Below are 20,264 nucleotides of genomic sequence, written 5' to 3' on the forward strand. Positions count from 1 at the left end.
AATAAAAAATAAGGTTAACAAATGTACTAAAAAACACTACACACAAACAAAGTTAGAGATTCATTTTACTTTTAGCATCAGTCAACTTTGTAAACATATTTTTACAGATATCACAATAATAATTTTCTAAAACCACCATAACTGCAAAGTGAAAAACCTTGTTTCACAGAGAAAAACAAAACATGTACAAGACATTACACAAAGTCATATAAGCACTGTCAGTATAACATAATAATGCAATAGTGTCATTGCATTTCATTCCTCTGTGGACATGTGAAGTTGCTACATTGAGCCACAAAACATTTACTGTTTAAACCCTGAATTGTTGGATTCTTGAACCCTTTCAATCCCCCTGCTTGGTGCCTCACGGCGGTTGTGATTGCTAAAACAAAAAGACGCATAATAAGCACTTCAAAACCGTCGTAGGATCAGGTTTAGGCTTGAGCTGCTTCCTGTTTGTCACCTTTGTCCCTCCTTTTCAGAACTCTAGTAAAGTGTTGAACATCTGAAGCCAGTGACCATAGCTGGAATGAAAACAGACCTCAGAGGGTTAGAAGCGCTCTTTTTTTTCAATGTCATCAAATGTTTACTCATCAGAGATGATTAGATCAATGGGATTTTCTCTCTAGGTTTGTGCTTAATGTGCTCAAAAAGAAGTCATGCCCCAAATTTGATTGCATCTGTTTTTCTTTTAATAAAATATAAATTTCTTACAAAAACACAATATAAAAAGTTAAATCTGGTGAAATCTGTTCAATTCAAATTTACTTGATTGTTATAGATTCAGTTTATATCAAACATATCAGTTGCATTTTACACAAAATTACTGCAAAAGAATCTTTTATGAGTGTACAATGTAAAACACATTTAGGTCACTGTTGTTGTGAAGCAGCACTTTATGAATAAAACTGAACTGAACTGGATGCTGCAGGTCAGGCCTGTTAGCTGTCAGAGGGCAGGTTTACACGTACTTCTGAGCTGAAGGTTCACAGGTTGACATTTAACTCATACTGGATATTAAAAGGTTGTTTTCATGCAAGTGATGGGGCAGAATCCACCGTTTTTTGTGCAAGAACGTGTGTTACAAATCTGAACACAAAGCTGCACTAGTCTCACTAGTGTTAAGCTCCCCACAGAGAACAGCACTTTAGAGCAGTTGTTGGGATAAGTGAACATGGGGGGACCTCTAGTGTCTCCTCTACAAAATTATATTGAAATAACAGCAATGAGGACTTAGCCCTTGTATGCCTCTCTTGTCAGCAAGGTAACGCAAAAACTACAATTTAATGAACTGTTCAATTTGGTGTGTATCTGGAGTCTCCTCTCAAAGAATAAGTTGGGTACCGGCCTTGAGATTTGTGTATGCACTCTCACAGTGCCCTCTGAGGTAATTCAGTAATCGAGAAATAAAATAAAGCTGGTGTGATGCATGACGTGTGAATTTTAACGGATAACGCATAATACTGGAAACAATGAAGACAGAAAGTCTATATAGGGAGAAAAGAGGGAGAAGGAAGAATTGACAAGGGAAAAGAAGGAAAAAAGACAAAGAGGATGACAGGAAAAGAAATGAGATGAAGCAGAATATTAAAGGGAAAAGAAAGAAAATGAAGGAACAAGAAGAACAAACATGATGAAAAGAGAATGAGAAGAAGGAGAGAAAGAAAGAAAATAAAAAATATCATAATAATCTAATACAGGAAAATTAACTACAAGGAAACAGAGAAAAGGAAGGGAAGGAAAGGTTGAGAGAAAAAAATGAAGAATAATCCCAGAAGGACAGAAAGAAGATGAAAAGAAAGAGAATAAGAGGATGGCGGATGGAAGAAAGAAAACAAAACAGAAGACTAAGACGATGAATGGATAGATTGGGGTGGGATGATGAGAAATTAAAAGAGGACAAACATTGTTTATGTACTTTTTCTCATGCATGGGGGAAGATGTGTCCACCATCTAAATGCTCACCGGGACGCCATCTGAAGCCTTGATGTGTCGGCGGATGACAGCCTTGGCTATTTCCCTGAGGAGAGTGTCCTTGCTGTACTTCATGTTCGCTTTCACCGTCTCCAACAAAAACTCGATTTTCTGCTGGCTGAATGGAAGCTGGAAGGTGGAGAACTCCTTCATCTTTGCTTTGAACTCGTTCTCATCTGGACCAGAAGAGAATTGCTGATGATCATGGCTGACATTATGTGATGTTTTTTTCCTTTTCTCTATGTGTGGTGTGTGTTTGATGAACCTTTGCAGTTCTGCCTGTTGAAGAGTGGCATGTAAAGGATGGTGGGCTCCTTCTTTTTCCCCTTGAAAACATAGCAGGGCCTTGGCCAGTCTTTCTCCTTCAGGAATTTCTCCTCTAACTTTGGGAAAGGTTTCTTCAGTTTGGCTGCATAGTCTCTGGCGAGAATCAGAGTCTGTGTGGAGAATTTCACATTAGTTTTTCCTGAAGCTGTGTGGATACATTTACGTGACATATCACATATGCTCGCACCTTACCCTGAAGGTTTCGTCAGCTCCGTATTCCAGAGCAATAAGGAGGTCAGTGTCTCTCTTTTCTCCCAAGAAGGGGGGGTAGGGCATGTTTATCATCACACCAGCATCTATGAGCTGCAGAAACTCTTTAACTCTAATGCATGATGGCACTCTGACATCTTCCAAAAAACATAAATAACAATATATCATTCAGTTCCCAGTTTTTATCATCTATCAAGCAAAACATAGTACTCTAAAAAATAAATGTATGGTAAAGTTTAAGAACATCAGTCTACCTGGGTATTGGTAGAGGAAGTTTTCAGTTTTGCCCCATTCCAGTTTTTTAATCTGTGTGATGAGTGTTTGTATAAACCAAGAAACTGGGGAAACAAACCAAGCAACATAATGAAGAACTGAAAACTGCAACTTGCTATCTGCATTTAATACATGCACCACATATGTGACAATCGTGCTCATTTGGAGTCATTTTCTGGTTGTCAGATGGTCATGATCATATCGTAACATCACTCCTGCTTTTGAGCTGCACCGTGGACAACAACAGAGCTCAGGGTATCAACCACACTGCTTATCTCACACCATCTTCTTGAACTAGCCTACCAGAAAGCCAACACAGATTTGTCCTTGGAAAAGTGGGATAAAACAAACTGTAATGTGACCATGGAACAAAAGACACAAACCCATTAACCACAGGTCCTCACAGACCGACTGGATGGTTTCACCATACCAAGCAAGCACACTCATTTGCAGAATTCCTCATTCAAAAACCTGCAGACCAGTTTCTATTTATCATACGTGTATTATGATATAAGTACATATATCTGTGAAGGTTCTCGGTCATCTGGGTCATAAGTCTAAGGAGCTTGGAAAGCAAAGCGTCTGGACTTTAAGTTTCCTTAAAGATGTTTCACCTCTCATCAGAGAAGTGAAGCACAACATAGAAGAGCCTCTTTGATGGGACAAGACTCGGCTGTCCATCTGCATCTAAAGGTCAAAGGTTCGAGGATGCCAATGTTCACATTTTGGACAGAGAAGACAGACGGTTTGAAAGAGGGCTGAAAGAGGCAATCGATGTCCAGTGTGAACGACCATCTTTGAACAGAGATGGTGGTTTATGACACTAACTGTCTGCCATCGATAATCCAGTTTTGAGATCCTTCCCAGATGCCTTACTCACATCCTGGGCCTTCTGCCCTCAGGAAATCACATGATAGGGTTGGTCAAGGTTTCACAATGGGCCCACCTGAAACCTTGGCTGATTGTGACCTACACCCGTTTTCACACTTTGGCTCGTGTGATTAGGTAGCGGATCAATAAGGGGTCCATGACCCTCTTGGGGACACTCCCACAGGGTTTAAATCTGGGACTCTTCACCAGTTGCTCTTAGAACTGAAGAAGTTCTCGGATGAGAGGTGAAATGTCTTCAAGAAAGCTTAAAGAAGTCCAGACGTTTCTTTCAAAGCTCCTTAGAATATAACTACGTAGTTTCATAGTGGTGACAGTGTTTGAATCTTTTACCAAAACACAAACTACTCACTCATCAGCACTCCATCTTTTGAGCCTCGTACTCTTCTCTTTTTTTTTTTTTGCTTTGCCATCCTAAACATAATTTATAATTCTGCTGCTACATATGCTGAAAAATAAATAGTTACATTTTGTGACAGGCAGTGAGGTCAGGAAATACCCAGCATGCCCCTCTGCCATCACACATTTTAAAGATATTTGAGACTTGTTTAGCCTCTGACCACACATGATAGAAAATGATTATTACAGTAAATATGTCAATTTACGACACAACAACAGCATACAAACCATTGTAATATCAATGCCTGATGAAAATCGGTGTGAATTTGATAGCAGTGTGACTGATTCAGGACATGCAATGTCCCACTGGTATTGATTACATCATATACCTAAAATGCTGACCATTTATACACCATACCACACTTTCTGACCATTGCAGGCAGATAATGTACTGCCAAGACGCTTTCAGTGAACTGCATGGAGCTGTCAGAGTCAATGCATGTCACAGCAGGGGCTCAGTTTTGTATTGGATTTTGACTCGTTTGGATATGTGACTCATAAATGTTCTGTTTTAGTTCCTTACATAAGCTCTCATTCATTTTTTGTTGCACAGGCACATTTTACAATCATTAATGTGCCAGCTTCTGACTGTTTTTTAAAGAAAGTAAGAAGTATATTGTATCTTTAACTCTGGATTTGGTAAAGACCAAAAACAGATGGAAATGCTATATACATAAAACTGAATTGAATTAAAGTAATAGTCACAGCAGACATTGTGCCCATACCGTCTCACTCTCAGCTTTCTTTCTGCTAAAACTGTGTTGATCAACAATAACAAACTTTATATTACTGACCGTAATATCTGGCTGGTCCTTCATCCATATTCTGACTCCACGACTGTAAGGAGGCCACAGTTTTCTGACACCAGTCCTTAAAGATCACATTATGCAGTTCTAAGAGCTTCATCTCAGATGATGCAGTGTAGTTTATTTTGATGCCCTCTAAAAAATAAGATCATATGTTCACTTTTAGATGAATCGTTTTCACATTAACAGTCAGTATTAACTGAAGCAAACAGTAAAGTGTTTTCTGGACGTCTGTAGATCAGGAGTCTGTTGTTATCACTTGTAATGAGTCCAAAAACTGCAATGGTGGTACTGGTACAATAAAACAGCTTTCAGGTGTTTATCCATCGCTTTTTGTCATAGCTGAAGTTGTCTTGTGGCACATATTATTTGGGCAAACACCAGCAATATAGATGTTTTGGGTTTGTTGTTGACTCTTTAAATTAAATTAATTCAATTTAAATTTAATTTGATCTGGACTGATTTTATGGCACCGGCCAAACTTAATATACTTGTGATAAAACACTGTTTACAGGTTGCTCATGATATTCATATGAAGTGCACACTCAGGATATAACCTCTAAAACATAAACTCGGATTAAAATAATTTCAAATGGAATAAAAAAGCTAGGGTGACCAGAAGGTCCTGGGTTCGAATCCACACTTTCTATGGTCTTACTATGTCTGTGTGGACACTCTCTGGGTACGACGGCTTCCTCCTACAGTCCAAAGACACGCATGGGGTGCACCGGCGATTCTAAAGAAACTCGAGGTGTGAATGTGAACGTGAATAGTTGTCTGTCTCCGTGACCTGCCACACAACTCTGAATTGGATAAAGGAAAGAAAATGGATGGATGATCCCGTTATAGTAACATGTAATGACTGTACCTTTAGTCCAGAGAAACTCCAACGGGTTGTTTTCATCAGTAGCTTCCTTCCCCACTAGAACTGAGCACACACAAACAGTTGTTTAGTTCTACTGTCGCATATTAAATGCATTTAGCAAATGCTTTCTCATAACAAGACACATTCAGATTTCTACCTTTTAACCAGTCAAGAATATAGGTCACCACACTCTCATCGTCTGCTAAAGCACTCCCCACTAAGCCTGCAGAACAGACCAGACACACAAAGGAGACACACTGTGAAAACATTAATATTAATAATAAAAATAGAACAATATACCTATGAGGAAAACTGTAAATAAAAATAATATTAGGGCAAGGGAATAGTGGAAGACATGTCGGAGGTTCTTGGCACTGTACAGTAGTCTGAGGACAGGATTTTGCACGATCCAGTATCATCACATGAGCAGTGCAGTTGTATACAGGTACAGATATTCCTGAGGCTCCACAGAGAGCCACACGCAGGTACCTGCATCACACTGACAAGCATCTACTTGTCAGTAGATCTGACAAGTAGATCTAAAAGCATCTTGCATGACCTCTTAACAGCAATAACAAATGTTCATTTAATTATTATTTGATCTCTATTTGAACTGTAAATAACAAAATACATGAATTTAGTGTTTGTTGGCCAAGTGTATTTTGTCTGAGGTTTGTGACAGCTGGTGACCTTTGCAACAATGCTCATGACACAAGATAAAAGTTATTATTATTATTACATTCCTTTGTTTGACGGAGTTGGTGTTTCTAGCAGACAAAGAGATGGACGCACCTTGCAGCGTGACCATGTCTAGTTCTGGCCCTTTGACGTCAGAACCAGCTCCATGAATTCTGCTGCCCAGGTTTGGAGTGTTAATGAAGAGACCCAGATCTATGAAGCCAGCCTGATGAGGAGTCATCTCAAACCATTTGCCTGAGACAAACACAGAAAAACAGAAGCAAAAAGACTGAGTCAGTGACTCAAAGAAGAGCAATATACACATGAATAACATTTGGAGACGTATGTTTGCGTAATTGTTTGTTTTTAGTACCTTTTTCAGAATCATGTTGCAAGCAGTTTTTGTTCACTGTGCTATAAATGGGATAAGGATTGGTGATGCTTGTGCCATCCTCAGAAAGACTTCGGACATCCAACTGACAAAAACAACGAACCAGATAAATAAATAAATAAATAAACCGTCAACACTAAACTGAGATAAATGAAATAAATATAAAATTAAGACCGGGATGGATCGTGTGCTTTAGGAACATAAATTATGAAAACTAACAAGACCTCTCTTATTTGCAGTCTGATAAAACCTTATTGAATTCTTACGTGATATTGCATTTTTCTTGCTGTAACTGCCTAATAACCTAACAATGACCTGAGAGCAATCCACACCAGCTGCATTGCAGAGCATTGCGTCACTTCATACGCATCAGTGATTGCCCCCAGAATGCATTGAACAGACAGAAGAATCAGGAATGACACAGTGGAAAGGATGCAGTAGTATGTATGTCACATGGAGCATGTGATAACATGGTCACAAAGTGAAGATGGGCTTTTTAGCTGGAAAATCACCCTGGACCAGCAGCGGAACTACCTGCTGAACTGGATTCCATCTCACCCGTCACTCCTACTCATTCTTTTTTCCCATGATGATTTTTTTAATGTTAGAAAAGGTTGATTCTGGTTTAGGCTCATACTGACGTTTTGCTCTTCATCTGTTCATCTGTAGAATTTAATTATGGTAATCAAATTATACCAGAGAGGATTTTAGAAGGAAGTCGGTGCATTTTAGGTCATCAGGTGTGTCTTCTGGAATTCTGCTGTAATCTTACTTCCCTGATTTGCATTTGTGTAGCTCGCAGCATTACCCTATACAGCGTAAAGTCTCTGCTTCTCCTGAAGCTTAATTTAGACTTCTGTGTTAAATCTATGATGTAACCTAAGGGCAAGTTATAACAATATTTATGTCTTTTTTAAAGCATCATAATAAAGTGTATTCTTATCATGTTGTGATAGAGCGAGTACACTGACACCTGGTGGTTTAGCGCAGACTTTTAGTATGCTGTATGGAGACACAAGCCTTTCTGTCATTATTAGCATAATGTTTGCATTCATTCATTTATTCAGTTCACAGGCATCCTGCAGTGTGAAGCCACATTACCGTGTTTCTGGATTTCCAGAATAAAATGAGTCCAGTTGAGTTCTTTTGGCCTTACCTGTTTCATGATGAAACCAGAGGTTAAGACCCCCCAGATGTCAGTGAGAGAGAAGTGACCATCTTTTGCCCTCTTGGCCAAAAAGATCAGAACATCCGTAAGCCCAATCCCAGGCTTCGACAGCCTGGACACAGCATTGTCCATATTGGTGCTCCACTGGTGGTCACTGTATAAGGTGGCCATGGACCTGAGGGAAACAGTCAGACCACAAAATACTCAGCCCACGCACATTATAATGAACTATTCAGCCTTCTAGCTAGTAAAGTCTAGCTAACCAGTTATGTATAGCGTGACTCTGTCTGTACTTGTTTACCAGGCAGACCCAGAAACTCCTCCCAGGTAGAGCACAGTGTCCAGCAAACCATCTTTTTCCATCTGAAAGAGGGATCCCATCAGACCCACAGCTGCTCTCTGACCTCCGCCTGACCCCAACAGTGCAATGTGAGGAACCATATCCTGGTGAAAAGAGAGAGAAAAACAGGTGGGTGATGGAAAAATAAAGTTACCCAGTGGACAGATGAGACAGTCCAATGAGAATGAAGTGCTCTGTTTGGTCCAGATTTCTCTGATTTCTAATGCGCATGTTATCCTATTTAATAATTCCTGGAAATGGCCAAGCAGACAAGTCAAGAGATCTTAAAGTGATCGGAAATTTATGTCATTGTACTCTAGTTTATATATATGCTGTATATATAAAAAAGCTGAAAAGCTGGCTGGCACTGAAAAATAAGCTACTGACAAAGAAAAAGGGAAGGAAGAAAAAAAGACTTATGACTTATGTATTTGAGAGTTTTCTCACCAGTGTACATGTGAGTCCCAGTTTATTGAGTGATTTCTGAACTACTTGTTTCCTCCTCAGGACAAACTCCTGCTCTCCAGCAGATAAGGACTGTGACTGATGTACATACTTCTGCAACACACAAGGAAGTATTACAGGACGCACATAAGAAAACTTTAAGGTTTGGATCTACAACATAAATATTAACTATGTAAAGTGTCATTTTAAATATACACTTTAAAAGATTTGCCATTTAAAAAAACATGACAAAAAACTAGATAAACATGTGTAAAAACATTGAATTTCTCTTTAATGTTTGACTGTTTCTGGATCTTGACTGTTTCATAACGAACATCATGAGTTACACATCCATTAAAAGCCAAACATCATATCTTTCTATCTCATTCTTGGATTCATAATGCAAACACAACAAGAGCACTCAAACCACTCTGTACATGATTAAATATGAAACATCAGGACTCATAAGACCTGCTTCAGAAGACATTTAGCTTCTGTGGACTGAATGATTTTCTTCACCTTGAACTCTGAAAGAGCTGGATTCTTCTGCTGAGGGACTGTCCACAGGTTCCTCCTGTTGTCCACAGGTAGTCCCATAGATCCCATCATCACAATACAAGCACAGAGCAGACCAGTCGCCCGGCTGGTATATCCACACAACATGGCTGGATGTGGACGGAGCAGACTAAAGATTCTCGTCTAGCTCAGAAGTCCTTTTTATGTCCTGCTATCAGGCAACTTCATGGTAAATTAGAACAATGCTGACGTCAAACAGACATATCAGAAAATGATATGGAGGCAGAACAAGTTGTGTATGTTCACATCTAACTGTCCTTCATATCACTCTAACAGTGCGTTTATCTGCAAAGCAAAACATAACTTTTTTTTCTTGTGTTGTAATTTAAATAAAGCCTTTATTTTGTTGGGTAAAGGTTTTGGAGAAAAAAGTTCTTTAACTATTTTACATTTGAATTTATTCAGTCATTTATAGGCCGGGTTCTGCCTCAAGTTGTTATTCAAAGATTTGTATAGCACTTTTGTCAGACAAAGGTTCACTGCTTCAAACTGAGAAAGAAAAAATATATATAGAAACTGTAATTCAAGCTAAATAAAATATAAAAGAAAGTATATGATTATCTAAAAGCCTGGGTAAAAAATAACATCTTTATGTTTTATGATCTAAACATAACATAGCAGAGTGAATAGTTAAAAGGACAGCATTATACAGAGTAGGTGCTACGGCCTGGAAACCATGGTCTCCATGAGTCTTTAGGTGAGTATGAAGCACGACCTGAAGACCTGACACAGTGAGAGGAGGAATATGTCTGCAATATATGTTAGTGCAAGGCTCTGAAAGTGAAGATGCAAATTTTAAAATGTATTCTAAACTTAACTGAGAGCAAATAAAATGGGAGTAATGTGTGAGCTCCTATTAGTCCTGGTTAAAACTGTTGCTGCAGCATTTTGAACAATTTGAAGGAGATTTTAAGATGTTTTCCTAATACAGAAAAAAGAGAATTACAAACACAATAATCTAAATGAGAGGAAATGAAATCATGGATAACCATTTCCTTTACAGCTTAAGACACAACATCTCTCAGTTGAGCAACATTGTTCAGATGGAGAAAAGGAGAATGAGTCAGCTGCTTACTGAATGCACCCAGAGAGACACAACCATCCAGTACAACACAAAGCTTACTAACAGAAAAAAGACAAAAGAACCTAAGGATCCAACACATGCTTTAATCTTCAAACCGTCAGGAGCAATAAGCAGAATCTCAGCTTTTCTTCATTTAACTGCAAAGAATTTACAGCAGGGTAATCTTTAGTACCTCCAAACACGGTAATACAGTAGAAAGGACATGTGCTTTAAAACAGTAACACAGCTGAATATCATCAGCATAAAAAATTTAGGAAATCTTATGAAAACTTGGCAAATATATAGCAAGCAAAGCAGAGGCCCCTAAGGAGCCCCACAGGGGCCGTTTAGAAGTTTGCAGGTAGTGTGTAGATGAGACTTTTAAAACAATGGTTCAACAGGGACATTCTTGAAAAATGTATCAAAGTTATTAGATACGATCGAACAGAATTAAAACTTTTTCGAAACAATGATTTGGGTAAAATATCTGTAGGGCATGACAAAGGTTATCGTTGGTTATCTGCTATGTTCTCCAAAAGAAGCAGAAAAAATAAAGCTTTCCACTATGTTACAAGCCATTAAAAAGAAGGCTAGATGTTGGTGAAACTGCCTGCACATTTTTATTTTCCCTACCAAAATACTGGTATATATGGAGATGTGGGAGTTCAGTTCGATTTATTTACATAGCACCAAAACACAACAATCAAACAACTGCTTTTGACCAAGCACAGCGGGAAGGAAAAACTCCATTTTAACAGGCAGAAACCTCTAGGAGGCTCAGGCATAGCCATTTGCTGAGACTGGTGATGGGAGGAAGACAGGATAGTAGACACACTGTGGAAGACAGACTGAGTTTAATAAAAAAATAATGATTGATTTCAGGGCGGTGTATAAACACATTGTGAGTGAAAAATGTGAGTGAAGAAGAAAAAGTTGACATTTGATTTTACCATAGTATTTCCATATTAGGCAATACTTGTGTAAAAGTCCCACACATGGTAGGAATTAACATTCCTCTGCGTGTTTGGGCTCATTTGACTTCTTGTTCTGCACAGACAAATTTAGCTAGAGGGAAGCTGACAGAAACAAGAAGTTTCCCTGCGGGGTGAATTGAACTTTTTAATTTGAAAAGAAGGTTGGCTTCGCAACATGCAAACAGGACTAACAGGTTTCATGAATGCAGTGGTTTGTCTTTGCTTTGTGAATTCTGTCATTCTTTCACAGGCAGCGGACAACATGGAGGGCAATGTAGCTCTGTCTGAGGTGAGGCATCAATGAGAATAGATTTGAATTGACTATATGTTGCATGGTCTATGTCGTAGTTGAACATCTAAATTATTAAGTTAAAGTGCCATTTAGATCTATTTTGTATTTTTTTAAAAATACAATTCATAACTGTAGTTACTTTACAGACATATGCAGATAATACAAAACATACAAATAATCTGTGATATATTTATATATAAGAAGACTTAAAATAAGGAGCTAGCCTGAAGAATATTAAGTCAACTAGTTATTATTATAGAAATTATGCATTTACAGATGTATATCATTTCTATCCTGGCAAATTTCTATTTTGCCTTTTATTAGATTATTCTTATTTCCGTTTATACAGTGTGGATGAACTGAAAGATATTAGCATTCATATATACTATCATAAACATATTCCCTGGGAAATGTGAGAAAAAAGTGAATATGCCTTCTTTATAAGGTTTCATATGATATTACTCTGCTGCAGCATATGAATGTACAATATACAATATGTGTAGCACATTTCAGTGTCTGAGTCAGCTTACCTCTGGGTTGAAGTCAGTGCTTCTCTGTCTTGATTGTTTTTGCAGAGACCTATCCGTCAGTCCCACTCTCTGTGTGCTGGTGAAAAGGAGTATGTTCACAAGAGGAAACAAATAGTTCTGCATTCACTCAACACTCTGGAAATCAACTGTACAGCTGTAAGATAGAAACTGTCTCCTCATCCTTCTGTTTCCCCCCTCCCCTTTCTTTTTTCCCTTTGACTTTAATCTCCAGCTCGACTTACCTCATACATTTTTTTTCACCAAATGTGTGTAGTACTTAAAGTACACTCAACAAAAATATAAACGCAACACCTTTGTTACTGCTCCCATTCCCCATGGGATGGACGTAGAGACCTAAAATTCATTCCAGATACACAATATAACCATCCCTCCCAAACAGTGGTCACAAATCAGTCCAAATGTGTGGTAGTGGGCACATCTGCTATATTGAGATAATCCATCCCACCTCACAGGTGTGCCACATCAGGATGCTGATCTGACATCATGAGTAGTGCACAGGTGTACCTCAGACTGCCCACAACAAAAGGCCACCTTGGAATGTGCAGTTTTGTCTCACAGCAAAATGCCACAGATGCCACAAGCAATGAGGACGCGTGCAATTGGCATGCTGACAGCAGGAATGTCAACCAGATCTGTCGCCCGTGCATTGAATGTTCATTTCTCAACCATAAGCCGTCTCCACAGGCGTTTCAGAGAATATGGCAGCACATCCAACCGGCCTCACAACCGCAGACCTCGTGTAACCACACCAGTCCAGGACCTCCACATCCAGCAGGTTCACCTCCAAGATCGTCTGAGACCAGCCACCCAGACAGCTGCTGGAACAATTGGTTTGCACAACCAAACAATTTCTGCACAAACTGTCTCAGGGACGCTCAACTGCATGCCCGTCGTCCTCATCGGGGTCTTGACCTGACTCCAGCTCGTCGCCGTAACAGACTTGTGTGGGCAAATGCTCACATTCGATGGCGTCTGGCACGTTGGAGAGGTGTGCGCTTCACGGATGAATCATGGTTCACATTGTTCAGGGCAGATGGCAGCTGAGAATGTCCCAGTTCTTGCATTGCCAGCATACTCACCGGACATGTCACCCATTGAGCATGTTCGCGATGTGCTTGACCGGCGTATACGACAGCGTGTACCAGTTCCCACGAATATCCAACAACCTCGCACAGCCATTGAAGTGGAGTGGACCAACATTCCACAGGCCACAATTGACAGACTCCATGCGACGATGTGTTGCACTGCATGAGGCAAATGGTGGTCACACCAGATACTGACCGGTTCTGGGTCCCCAGACCCCCAATAACGCAAAAAACTGCACATTCCAGGGTGGCCTTTTATTGTGGGCAGTATAAGGTACACCTGTGCACTACTCATGATGTCAGATCAGCATCCTGATGTGGCACACCTGTGAGGTGGGATGGATTATCTCAATATAGCAGATGTGCCCACTACCATACATTTGGACTGATTTGTGACCACTGTTTGGGAGGGATGGTTATATTGTGTATCTGGAATGAATTTTAGGTCTCTACGTCCATCCCATGGGGAATGGGAGCAGTAACAAAGGTGTTGCGTTTATATTTTTGTTGAGTGTATATGATAAAGGAAAATACAGTGGGTGATACTGTTGTACTTAAAAGCATGTGATGTCTTTTATAGTAAGGAAAGCAGAGATGATGATGGGAAATGAAGGTGGCTTGTTAACAAAACAGCAATATAAATATTAGGTCAACCAGGTGATTTCTCATAAATTCTAATTTGAAAGCATTGGAGCAGCAATGAGAAATCATATGCCAGGCTAGCCAACAAAGCTGCCGACCTCTCAGCTGCACAGCTAAAACGATTGTTAATGGGACCCAGATATGCCCATGAAATTAAGAGATGCTACAGATTCTGAGGGAATTGGAGACAGGAAGATTCAAGCCTGCCTTACAGTCAAGCTAACGTAACTTGGACGTAAGTGAAAAGTTAACACGAGCCAACGATGAGAGAAAGCTTCTGGACAGAACACTTTTTGTAAAGTGATACAAAGAGAGAAACTAATTTATTTTGGTTTTAACTGATATACATTTTTAGATTTCATTGAGCAAGTACTGCTTGCTTTGCTTTCTCTGACAGGACATCACTGGTTAATAGCCTCTTGTTTTCATTGCAAAGTATAGAAACTGTTATGGGTTTTGGTGCGGAGCTTTGGATCCAGTTTTTTTTGGTTTTCTAACCTTGTGTTTTTGTTCATGTCTTGATGAATTATTATAAGCAGTAGCAGTAATAGTTTGAGCTCCCTTAGTGTCACCCTGTCTGTTTGTCCTTCTGTCTGGCGGGCACTATTATCATGTTTAGGCCTAGTTGTGTCCTCCTGTTTCTGTTCTCAGCTGTTTGAATTTGATATCTGGTTTTCTATCATGTCTTTTTGTGGTGTTTACTTCCTTTTTGTGTAATTATCTTCATCTGTGTTAATAGTCGTCAGTATATTTATAGTTCTGTCATTCACTTTTTTAGGATGTGTTTTTAAGCTGTTTTCTCAGCATGCATTTGTTTTTCAATTTGTTTCTTTGCATTTATGTTAGTTTCCTTCTCTGTTGGATTTGTGGACTTCTCCTGGCAGTCTTGTACAGTACCTTTTGTTGTATTTTATAAATGGGCTTCAAAGGGAGAACAACAACAGAGGAATGAGTGTAGTTTATATATGGGCTTTAAAAAAACAATTGATGTTTTGGTAAATATGACCAAGTAGTTTTCATACTTCAAGCTAATCAAGCTATAACAGAGAACTGAAAAAACCCAACAAAACCAAACAAACAAAAACATAAAGGAAAAACTAAATTTCTTGAAAGCTTTTCTAGCAGACACCCCTGAAGCCTTGATCTTTTATCTCAATGCACAATGAGTCAGGAATATAATTTACATGCCACATTGCAGTAGTCCATAAAGTGGGCCCACATGCAGACAAAATACTGGGGCAGAGTGACAGCTAGATAAATGGAACGCTAAAAACAAGAAATCAGCAGGAAAAAACACCATAAGGCACAGTAATTCAAGGGTGAAAAGACAACAACACTATATACACACCAGGGAGATAATTAGACACAAACAAACTCAATCAAGGCAAAAATGTATGTAAAGAGAGAAAGTCAGAGGAGTAAAACACAGAGAGAAACACAAGAAACAGTATACAGGAAGAAAACAGGATTCAGTTCCCCACATCGTTTTGTTGGCATTAATTAGAGATGCTATTAGGGGATTTTTTTTGGCTTTAAGCAGAGAACCGCTAGCTGTTTTCCTGTTTGGACATTTTATGACAAACTGAGTTACAGACAGATGGCTGTAGCTTCAGATTTACTATAAAGATGTGAAAGGGTTATTAATTGTTGCATCCAAAAACTGCAGTGTAGCTATCAAATAATATCTCTCCTTCATATTTTCATCCAGGACTCAGTTCCCCACATTGCTCTGTTGGCATCAGGTGGGGGTCAGCGAGCAGCTGTGGGTCTGGTGGGTTCCCTCCATCAAATGGAAAAGGAAGGTCTGCTGGACACACTGCTCTACCTAGGAGGAGTTTCGGGGTCTACATGGTATAAACAATGACACAAACATTAAATATAATTCTTTCTTTACCAGAATATATTATAAAATAGTCATTACAGTGGCCAAGTAGAAACAATATATACAGTGTGTATATATATATATATATATATATATATACAGTGCATATACATGCATGTTAATTGATATATGGGATGTTTTTCTGTTTATGTTAATTAGCTTTTGGCTTGACGTAATAAGATTTATATTTCTTTTAGATTATTTTGTGATTACCACCTCCATGCACCTAGCACCCCTTTTTGTACCAGTTAGGGACTAGTTTTAGTATGATTAGTTTTATTGGTTCATTTCTTTGGCTCAGAATGAGCAAAGAGATCCTCAGTTCAATTCAGGATCATTTATTTACTGTCAAATCACAAGCATGTGCTTGTGAAACAGGCTGCAAATGCAACAGAAACCAGCTAAAGAAGTCGTGAAAATATAAAAAGTGAACGAATAATAGTGTGTTATTCTGGTAAAATCACTGATTACAGCAAGACACTAAATCATGGACAGCCTTTTACAAATTTACAGGTTTACAGGTAGACACATCATTATCAAGTCTAACATAAAAAGAAGACAAGAAGAAAAAAAATTAACAAAGGGATCACTACAAGGTGCAATCACCTTATCTGCAACAATTGTTTTCCTATTGACGTCTGTCTTATACACCTGCCTGACTTGCTTTATCTGTTAGGTCCATGGCCTCCTTGTACAATGACTCACAATTTAGCACCAACATGGATGCGGCAGTGTCCAGGCTGTTTGATTCCCCGAGTGTTAAACTTGAGCAAGCTGTGGATTGGTTGGGTGAGAGAGCAAAAGAAGAGCACTTCTCTCTTGCTGATATCTGGGGGGTCTTAACTTCAGCTGGATTTATGAAACAGGTACCAGTGCAAGCACAAAGACAAACTATAGTTCATATAATTCTCATTTGAAATTCAGTTCTCTCTCTGCTATACAGACTAAGGCTTTCAGTGAAATCTCTGGTGTTCCATCAGATGGACCTACGGTGTCTTTCAGATGAGGCCAACAGGAATGCCACAAACCCTTATCCCATCTACTGTGCTATTGAAAAGCACTGCTTTACTCAAGGACCTATAGAAGGTACATACATACATAAAGACATGTTAGATTAGCCCCTTATTAAGTGGTTTATAATGCACTCTCGCATCTTTTAGGAAAATGGTTTGAGATAAGCCCCCACGAGGCCGGATTCACAGAGTTGGGTCTCTTTATCGAAACATCTCTCCTGGGCAGCAAATTCCAAAATGGAACGCTGCTGGAGAAAAAGAAAGAGATGGACATGGTCAAGTTACAGGGTGAGTGTTTACAGGCTGAACAGGGAATATGAGATTGGTTTGATGATGCCTAGAATATGTAGCTGATTTTACTTTCAAGTACGGATCCAATGAAGCTTTTCCACTTTAAATCACCAAGAGAACCACCAAAACTGTCAGTATCAAAAGGGCAACATGGTGGCTCAGTGCTTTCTATTGTTGCCAAGTCAGTACAGTGTAATTTTGTGCAGTCTATATATTCTTCTTATGCTTGCAAATGTTACATCACAGTTTCACAGGGCTGCAGGTTATGTGAAAACAGGAAGGTACAAGGCCACATGACTTTTAGTGAAAATGTAAGTTGTTTTAATTTATCATCTTTGCTGTTATTTATTAGGGTTTATACAGAAAAACTAAACTGTAGCTTCAGGATAGTGGGGTGTGGTTTCATTTAGTGGCCCATTAACCAACCAACAAAGAGAAGACATCTTTCTGATGCTATTTACCCATGCACTTAGAGTAGGAACAGCCCAGAAAATGATTTAGGAACTGAGAACAAGAGCTGCTGTACATTTGTCTGATCTTATGGCTGCAGAAAATCAGAAAAATATACAGGCGCCAGACCATTTAAAGATTTAAAACCAGTAAAAGGATTTAAAAATAGATCCTAAATTCAATTGGAAGCCAGTGCATGGAGCCAGGATATGGACAGCCAGGAGTGACAAAATGAATTAAATAAATATATCATTACATAATTTATTAAATGCTGATTCATTTCATTTAAAACATTTAATAAATAAATTATTTATTTGCAATTTTATTTAATTAATGGCACATAATAACAAATTTAGAGCCATCTATGACATTGCTAAGACAAATAAGCAGGAGTCCAACTGAAGAGCTATCAGAGTGATTCAAAGCTAGATAGAGCTGGCAAATCGTCAGAAATTAAAGTGTTTTTGGAAAAATTGTTCCTGATGGCAGGAGATATGATGAAAACAGTAGTGGCCCAAGAATAGATCCCTGAGGCACGAAAGTGCCAAGCCAGAAATGACCAAACAAGGCTTTAGTTGAGAGATCAGCAGATCGTGATCCACCGTGTCAAATGCAGCAGTCAGAGCCAACAAAACAAGCAAGACAAGCAACAGTCCGCTGCTAACAAAATAGCGTTCAAATTTCAGTGCAACCACAATGACCCAGACTAGTTTTCTCACTACTCTGATAACTTTAGATCCTTCTGAAAATTATTGCATGAAAACTCAACAGCACTTTCCAGTTAATCGGTCTGGAGACAAATACTAGTAAAATATTGTGAGAGTGACTGTCATTCTTTTATACATCTAAAACACATTAGAGGAAACCAGCCAAAAAAGAACTATGAAACCAACTAATTGGAAAGTATGATTGCATAGAGGCAGCCTGCACTGAACAATGGTGTACGCGACTTCCACTGCCAGGAATATAATGTAAAGCACGAGTCAATGTAGATGTTTCCTCATCTGTAGGAAGAAATAGGTTTCATTCCTAAATATTAATACAGAAGATTTTCAGTGTCTGGTGTAAAATACAAACATCTAAAATCATTTTCTCATTGTACAGGTATTTTAGGCTGTGCGATAGCTAATGAGGAGACTCTCAGAGACTTTGTCCCTCAATGGCTGAATGGTAATCACAGTTTGAAAAGCATACCTGCTACATGTATGTTGACTGTGTTATCTTAACCTGCTCAGCGTGTGTGTGTGTGTGTGTGTGTGTGTGTGTGTGTGTGTGTGTGTGTGTGTGTGTGTGTGTGTGTGTGTGTGTGTGTGTTTTATAGTGTCTGGGCATTTGGACAGTGCTGCTAAGGAGTACCTGCGCGTATGGATCATCCTTGATAAAGTGATAGCTCTGACCAGAATAACTGTTAAGGACACTACTGCTCTGATGTACCTGGATAAGCTGCAGAAAATCCTAGAAGGTAAATGTTTCCAAGAATGTCTTAAAGAACATTACTTGGGTAGATGTGAGCAGAACCCCAACCAGTCACAGCAGATGGCCGCCGTTCCCTGAGCCTGGTTCTGCCGGAGGTTTCTTCCTGATAAATGGGAGTTTTTCCTTCCCACTGTCACCAAGTGCTTGTTCATTGGGGGTCAGCTGATTGTTGGGCTTTCTCTTTAATATTGTAGGGTCTTTACCTTACAATATAAAGTGACTTAAGGTGACTGTTGTTGTGATTTAGCACGATATAAAAAATTTGAATTGAACTGAATTAATAGAGTGTAGCTACTGATATTTACAGGCCAAAAAAAAAGTTGGAAAATAGAACTGAACGTGAAAGATTTATGACATTTCTTTGTAATGGCGTAATCATGCAGCAAATGTCTATCTGAAAATGCCGCAGTACCTATTAGACTCTTATCTTTCCCAGACAAGGTAAATCATAGCAAGACTGAGTCTGTGGAGGCAGAGAGTATGGAGGAAAGAAAAACTCTTTTTAACCAGTGGAGTCAGGAGCTGCTGGCAGCAGTTGAGACGTGGAGCCAAAGTTTGGATGATGGAGCTTTCAAAACAGACGGTCAGTGTACAGTATAGGTGATAAGCACACAGTCTTGTCAGTGTTGGAGAGGAAAAGACAGTTTTTATTGTACTCTATTCATGTAAATGTATTTCTCCCAGTTTCTTTCCTAATAAACCAAGTAATTCCCCTGATTGCTGAATGGAAGTGGGGAACAACTGGAAACTTCCTTTACCGATACCAAGGTGAGTCAGACAATTTAAGCAACAATTATGACCCATTCCCACTGAATGAGTCATTTCTCACACAAAATCATGGCAAAGTGAAAAAGGACTACTAGTGATACTATTCCTATTGGACATACGTGACACTTAAGATTAGAAATTCTGACATTAGGATTCATCTACTCCCAGAGTAGATGAATCCTAATGTTTGAATTAGGATTCAGGTTTACAAAAGTGGGACTTGTCCACTTTTGTAAACCTGCATCTATCTACATCTACAAAGCTCAAGAGGCTACCAAGACCAACCTATTACCCTGAATTCCCATCAAGCCCTCCAACCTTAAAAAGCGTTACTCACTTTGGGGTTTTATTTATTTATTTATTTATTTGTAATTAGTCTGATGGGTTGTCTTGGTCCAGAAGCTACTGCACTTTCCACTTTGCACTTTTTCCAGTGAC

General features: G+C 39.0%; 2 protein-coding genes across 4 annotated transcripts in view; one reads left to right on the forward strand and one right to left on the reverse strand.

Annotated features, from left to right (window-relative positions):
- LOC147331680 (cytosolic phospholipase A2 gamma-like) lies at positions 1–12,364 on the reverse strand. 2 transcript variants are annotated; one of them, XM_086287890.1, is made up of 15 exons: positions 12,199–12,364; positions 9,283–9,501; positions 8,767–8,877; positions 8,281–8,423; positions 7,968–8,154; positions 6,794–6,896; positions 6,535–6,675; positions 5,900–5,965; positions 5,746–5,805; positions 4,866–5,012; positions 2,766–2,849; positions 2,494–2,648; positions 2,240–2,411; positions 1,966–2,150; positions 1–524 (listed from the first exon to the last, which is right to left on the reverse strand). In XM_086287890.1, the coding sequence occupies exons 2-15, from the start codon at positions 9,424–9,426 to the stop codon at positions 435–437; spliced, it is 1,788 nt and encodes a 595-aa protein (XP_086144016.1). In that variant the 5' UTR covers positions 9,427–9,501; positions 12,199–12,364; the 3' UTR covers positions 1–434. The 2 variants fall into 2 exon arrangements, with proteins under 2 accessions (XP_086144016.1, XP_086144017.1); XM_086287891.1 differs by lacking the exon at positions 12,199–12,364 and having other exon boundaries at positions 9,283–9,831.
- LOC147331681 (cytosolic phospholipase A2 gamma-like) overlaps positions 11,422–20,264 on the forward strand; it is an 18,159-nt gene continuing 9,316 nt past the window's right edge. Inside the window, exons 1-10 of one of the 2 annotated variants that reach the window (XM_086287892.1) lie at positions 11,424–11,665; positions 12,244–12,354; positions 15,655–15,797; positions 16,505–16,694; positions 16,809–16,914; positions 16,989–17,129; positions 18,687–18,752; positions 18,904–19,044; positions 19,495–19,641; positions 19,743–19,826. In XM_086287892.1, coding sequence (XP_086144018.1) covers positions 11,552–11,665; positions 12,244–12,354; positions 15,655–15,797; positions 16,505–16,694; positions 16,809–16,914; positions 16,989–17,129; positions 18,687–18,752; positions 18,904–19,044; positions 19,495–19,641; positions 19,743–19,826 — 1,243 coding nt within the window. In that variant the 5' untranslated portion in view covers positions 11,424–11,551. Of the gene's footprint in view, positions 11,666–12,243; positions 12,355–15,654; positions 15,798–16,504; positions 16,695–16,808; positions 16,915–16,988; positions 17,130–18,686; positions 18,753–18,903; positions 19,045–19,494; positions 19,642–19,742; positions 19,827–20,264 lie in introns of both variants that reach the window. The other variant, XM_086287893.1, reaches the window with a different exon arrangement.

This window comes from Aulonocara sp. 'chitande type north' Nkhata Bay, linkage group LG4 (genome assembly GCF_057382095.1).
Source record: "Aulonocara sp. 'chitande type north' Nkhata Bay isolate Kocher_YH1m ecotype deep benthic linkage group LG4, A_spYH_male_GT1.1, whole genome shotgun sequence".
NCBI classification, from domain to species: domain Eukaryota; kingdom Metazoa; phylum Chordata; class Actinopteri; order Cichliformes; family Cichlidae; genus Aulonocara; species Aulonocara sp. 'chitande type north' Nkhata Bay.